Genomic DNA, 5,981 nt, shown 5'->3' with positions numbered 1-5,981 from the left:
GGCTGATTGTCTTGATTTCAGTATGTGTTGCTAAAAGGCAAAAAAAAAAAAAATGGTCCATTATGCAATTTGTTTTTAATGCATTTCAATTTAATGAATTGACGGAAGGTCTTCCTGTTTGACTAACGAAATGAAATGTGCGAGTGTTTGTCAAAGTGGTTTGGAAATAGATATATTTCAGCGTTGCATAAATAACACTTCACTATAGACTGATCCATTTAAAAAGTTATTTTAATAAACTTGTTTTATTTCCTTGTATGTGGAAAATGATCAAAAATTCACCCAAACCAATGCAAAGACGGACGCTTTATTTTACACAAGGAAAAATATAAAATTGAGCCTTTTTATTATTTTAATGTAAAGTCGTGACGTATTGTCAAGTATGGTGACCCATACTCGAAATTGGTGCTCTGCGTTTAACCCATCCAAGTGCACACACACACAGCAGTGAGTAGTGAACAAATGCACACACACACACACACACAGTGAACACACACCCGGAGCAGTGGGCAGCCATTTATGCTGCAGCGCCCGGGGAGCAGTTGGGGGTTCGGTGCCTTGCTCAAGGGGCACCTCAGTCGTGGTATTGAGGGTGGAGAGAGCGCTGGACATTCACTCCCCCACCTACAATCCCTGCCGGCCCGAGACTCGAACCCACAACCTTTGGATTACAAGTCCGACTCTCTAACCATTAGGCCACGACTTCCCATGTATTGTGTAGCATACATCTTTCTATCCAACATTCTTATTACTGGAATGCAGAAATTTAAATTAATACAAAGTCATTAATATAAAGCGGCTAGATAGATTCTCAAAGAAGATTACTGCAATATTTTCTTTATTTTAATCAGCATAAAATCAAAGTACAAATACCACGAGACAAACTCTTCATTTCAAAAAATCATCACGATTTTGAGGTGAAACAACCAGAGCACGTTCTTGACCAGCTTCATGAGATTGTGTGTAGAACAGCTTATGGATAAATAACTGCGCATTTAAAACAATGCATTCAAGATCAGACAAATCAAGAGTTTGACCTGCAGTTCTGTACTTTTACATTATGACTCAAATAAGGGTAGTGAATCGAAGGTTAAAAATAATTCTTTATTTCATAGAAATAATATTCACAACATTTAAAACATCCATCAGACTCTATGCAGTGTGGATGAACGGCTCACAGGACGACAGACAGATAGTCACACACCTAGAAACAAACACATGCATGAACAACAGCTTTCAAGTTGATTTAAAGAGTAATTTATCAAGATACACAAACCCAACTCTGTGAGACATGTAAAGCATACGAGTACCTTGCAGCTGATCATGAGGTTTGGTGATCCGTCAGAGCTGAAGGCCATAGAGAAGGTGGCGTTGTGAAGGCAATCCTCCATGTGCTCCGTCACGTGTTGTTCTAGTAGATGCTGTAAAACATCCGCTGTAACATTCCTACCCTGTGGAGACGTTTAATATGCTCATATTAAACTGCTTTAGTGAAAAACATTTGTTACATGAGGGGGAAAAATAAATAAAATATGAAGATTTTTTCCATCTAGTTGCCAAAGCAACAATTCCCATTTTCACGTAGTTTAACTTAAGATGCTAAAATAGCTCAAAAAAAATAAATTACTGTGTTTGGTAATCCATTTGTATTCAATTATAAATCCAGAATGATCATAAAACCCTATAAATGTAAAAATGTCAATTTCATGAATTGAATTTATTAGATATGCTTTTTGATTATTCAAATGTAATTAAAATGAAATCAGAAGAACTTTGTTGAACTTTTAATAAAAGTATAGGTTTCATAATTTCAATTAGACGGTTAAAAAAAAAAATCCATTTAATCTGAATTTTAAAAATGTGGGGTGAAAAAGGGATTCCTGAGAAATTAATAGGAAAAGATCAAACTGATTTCATAGGGCCCTAATAAGTACACAGCAGTGACCTTTGACCCCTCTGACTTTCTAAGCGAGCGAGAAATATAAAAAAAAAAAAAAAAACTAATTCATAATATTAATAAAGACTACAACATCTCAACGATATTAAAGGGTTACTCCACCCCAAAATGAAAATTGTGTAATTAATCACGTACCCCCATGTCGTTCCAAACCCATACAAGCTTTGTGCGTCTTTGGAACACAATTTAAAGGTCCTATATTGTCAAAACTGAAATTTCCTGGCTTTTTCATGATAACACAGGTCTAGGGGCTATGTAACTACCATATGAGTTTCAAAACAGTCAGTCCACAGTAAAGTGCACACAGCCTGCATAAAGCAGCGGTGCTTTTTCACGTAAATATGTGACATCCGAACTACTCAGTCACCGCCTTCAGTCACCATCCCATCCATCCTCCAATCACGACAATGTATATACAATTACAAATGATTATAAATCGTCAGTTTGTCGTTTTACACACATGCACACAGACATCATTTCATACACAATATAGTTGTGAGATGCAAGAAATCTTCAGATGCACCCATAACAACAAAAGACCACACTTTATTGAACCTTTTCTGATAAGTGTGCGCTGCAAACGCAAGCATTTTTAACGATCGTTTCTGTCCAGTCTGCTCGTTTTATCTTGTTTATCCACAGCTGTCGTCGGGTTTTTGTCTGGCAGACGTAATTGTGACGTCAGCCCTAACTAGTTACCTGTGGTTGGCCTAGCCATGCCTCACTCAGAAAACAACAGGCCAATCAGAAGAGAGGCTCATGAATATTAATAAGACAGGCAGAAATCAACCTGTTCTTAGAAGAGCTCCTGGCTGAAATAGGAGCTGTAAAAATATATTGAGATGGTTTTTGGTACTTATACCGCAAATATATATTCTTAAGGACATCAAAACCTAAAATAAAACTCCAGAAAGGTCCCGACAGTGTTAATTACTTGGCAGTCAATGGGACGGTCACAAACCTCACGGTTTTCATCCAAAATATCTTACATTGTGTTCCGAAGACGAATGAAGCTTTTACTGGTTTGGAGCGACATGAGGGTAAGTGATTAATGACAACATTTTCATTATGGGCTGGAATATCCCTTTAAAATAACACTGGTTAGTATATACTCATCCAAGATTTCCCAGTCCATTCATCTACTGGTCACATGCAAAATTAAGATTAGTAGTTGGTTAATAATAAAATACTATATTCTAGATATATATTTACTATATTCTACTTCATTGAGACAAATCAAATGATGGTGCTGTGCAACTACTTACAATTGTGTTGACGTAAAGACCACATGGGCATGATGTAAAACGACTGTTGACTGTCAGATTATTCCTGCAGATACAAAGAAAAGCCTTATAAACAATATTAATAAAGATGGGTTTAGCAGGTGATTGCTTACGGCAAACACTTACGTGTGACACACGGGGCATATGATCTGTCCAGACGCCTCCATTCCCTCTAACACTGAGTTTATATACTGCTCTTCATAACGCATGCTGTTATTATATTCCTCCAGAATCAAGAGCTCTGATGGAGAGAAACTAATTAAATTTCAAGTGTGAAACATCAGCATTTAATACAATCCCTACCAGGGCCTTTTCATTACAATTTGTAAATTTGCTCACATTTCCAGGTTACTCACAACTTGATATGAGGAAAAATTTAAAACTGTACATGCTGATGTAACCTTGTGCTATGAGCTCCTGCTGAATTTCCTCAAGCGCTGAAAGTTCGTCATATTCCTGCTGTGCAGTGTACACCTGAGGAGTGAAAACACACGCTTAAGTCATCCAGAAATCACAGGAAAGGAAAGTATGTGACGTGTGGCCAAGTATGGTGACCCATACTCCGAATTTGTGCTTTGCATTTAACCCATCCAAGTGCACACACAGCAGTGAGAAGTGAAAAAACACACACCCGGAGCAGTGGGCAGCCGGGGAGCAGTTGAGGGTTCGGTGCCTTGCTCAAGGGTCTCACCTCAGTCGTGGTATTGAGGTGGAGAGAGTGCTCGTCATTCACTCCCCCCACCTACAAGACCTGAGACTCGAACCCGTGACCTTTGGGTTACAAGTCCGACTCTCTATCCAGTAGGCCACTAATCCATTACGTCTCAAATCTCTTTGTGCTTCCAAATGCTCAAACTCAGGTTTCAACGACATCAACTGATACATTTTGACAGGCCAGGTATGAATATTCAGAAGCACAAATCAGATTTGAGAGCATAGGAGGAAGGGGGAGATGTTTTGTTTTGTTCTTGTTATTTCTGTTGCATGGAAATACAATACTGTTAAAATTAATAAGAATAATGCTTCTGATACTTTTACATCCTTACTGGAGTTTAAAAGCCCCAGATCACGGTCTGTTTTTATCATATTGAAAATATAAAGGTTTGGAACAACACGAGCAGTGCTTAATACACACATCTCCGATGCGGTTTCCGCTCCAGAGCGATGGAAGGCTCTGATTGGACGACTGTAAGGCGCTCCATTCCTCCTCCATCACCTCCTGTACGAGCAGCGAGCGCGTCGATCCTCCCGAATCCTCTCCCATCTGTCTGAACTTCTCCAGTAACCTCGACCGGCTGTTCTTCAACCGCTCCACACAGCGCTGGAGACACACAACACACGTTATACCAGCACTCCGGTGTCTCAAAACCTCTCTCAACCACACACTGCTGATAGTTCATGCCGTTCAATTAAAATTGCATTATAATGATGTGATAAAATGCCTTCCCAACCGGTTCCTTGTTTCCAAAACTTATACTTTGCATGGAAAACATTCATTTTTAAATAAAATTTAATATAAAAGTTTCAATAAATTTAGATCAACCATGCAAGATATTTACATCCCAGATAATATTTCTCAAATTCAGTGTTTATTTTATTATATGTGACCCTGGAGCACAACACCAGTCATAAGTAGCACAGGTATATTTACAACAATATACTGTATGGGTCAAAATGATCGATGTTTCTTTTATGCCAAAAATCATTAGGATATTAAGTAACGATCATGTTCCATGAAAATATGTAAATTTCCTACCGTGAATATATCCAAACTTAATTTTTGATCAATAACATGACATGCTATAAGGACTCTATAAGGACAAATTCTCAATATTTTTATTTTTTTGCACTTTCAGATTCCAGATGCTCATCTCTGCCAAATATTGTCCGATCCTAACAAACCATACATCAATGGAAAGATTACTTATTCAGCTTTCAGATGATTCTTATATATCAATATTGCCCCTAATGACTGGATGTGTGTTCTAAAAATCACATTTATTTGAAATGTTTTATCTTTAGTAAAACAAACGTATCAATATTAGTACTTTGTGCTCTAGGGAAGCGTTTTGGTTGATTAGACAAGGTTTTGAGAGTTTTGCCATGCTTTGACTGGTAAATATATTCATTATTTATTGCCATAAGGAAGAAGTCACCACTAATTCTCATTACTGTGAAGGAATAAAGGAGCAAAAGGATGAGTTTCATTACTAACATAATGTCTCAAAACTAAATCTAATGGTAACTGTCCTGTATTCAAAATACAATGATTTTCCTTCATTTCTAACATGACCTGGACTGTTGTTGACAGCTTTCGTGAGACTCCTCGAGCAAACACGACATTATTTACCTTCCTGTATGCTTCTTTCCATGGTGGAGTCGTGCCTTTGTACATGGATCTGTGTCTCTGAACCGCGTCCATGATTTGACTAAACTACAAACACTTCGAGCAGAACTAACCCTGAAAACACGACAATAACACCAGCTACTAGTCGCCAATCAGCGGCTTTTTAACCTTCCGGTTACGTCCCACAAAACCGGATGTTCCTTCAGCGCTCATGGGATTTGTAGTCCGTAATCTCTCCAAGCGATCTATAAAAGTTACGGTATTTAGTCACACTTCATATTATTATTATTATTTTAGGTGAATTTTAACATATTTATTAATTTATATTTTTAATTAAATATTGTTACGATTTTGTATGTAGTAATTTTTTTATTTGTGATAAAATATAAAATAT

At 37.5% G+C, this 5,981-nt stretch overlaps 1 protein-coding gene across 1 annotated transcript; it reads right to left on the bottom strand.

Annotated features, from left to right (window-relative positions):
• Window positions 1-823: 823 nt before the first annotated feature.
• LOC306870458 (RPA-interacting protein A-like) lies at window positions 824-5,773 on the bottom strand. Its single transcript, XM_079417751.1, has 7 exons — window positions 5,591-5,773; window positions 4,376-4,561; window positions 3,642-3,714; window positions 3,367-3,481; window positions 3,223-3,286; window positions 1,311-1,451; window positions 824-1,204 (listed from the first exon to the last, which is right to left on the bottom strand). The coding sequence occupies exons 1-7, from the start codon at window positions 5,660-5,662 to the stop codon at window positions 1,175-1,177; spliced, it is 681 nt and encodes a 226-aa protein (XP_079273877.1). The 5' UTR covers window positions 5,663-5,773; the 3' UTR covers window positions 824-1,174.
• Window positions 5,774-5,981: the final 208 nt, after the last annotated feature.

Source organism: Barbus barbus (assembly GCF_936440315.1).
Source record: "Barbus barbus genome assembly, chromosome: 5".
NCBI lineage: Eukaryota > Metazoa > Chordata > Actinopteri > Cypriniformes > Cyprinidae > Barbus > Barbus barbus.
Note: the sequence above shows the minus strand (reverse complement) of the source record. Positions and strands in the feature narration are given on the sequence as shown.

What these genes read in the sequence shown, in the direction of transcription:
- LOC306870458 (XM_079417751.1), bottom strand. Translation starts at nt 5,662, where the DNA reads ATGGACGCGGTTCAGAGACACAGATCCATGTACAAAGGCACGACTCCA. An exon ending in GGAAAGAAGCATACAGGAAG is followed by an intron (nt 4,562 to 5,590) that starts GTAAATAATGTC and finishes GTGTGTCTCCAG; the next exon opens with CGCTGTGTGGAGCGGTTGAA. An exon ending in GTCTTTACGTCAACACAATT is followed by an intron (nt 1,452 to 3,222) that starts GTAAGTAGTTGC and finishes ACGTCTCCACAG; the next exon opens with GGTAGGAATGTTACAGCGGA.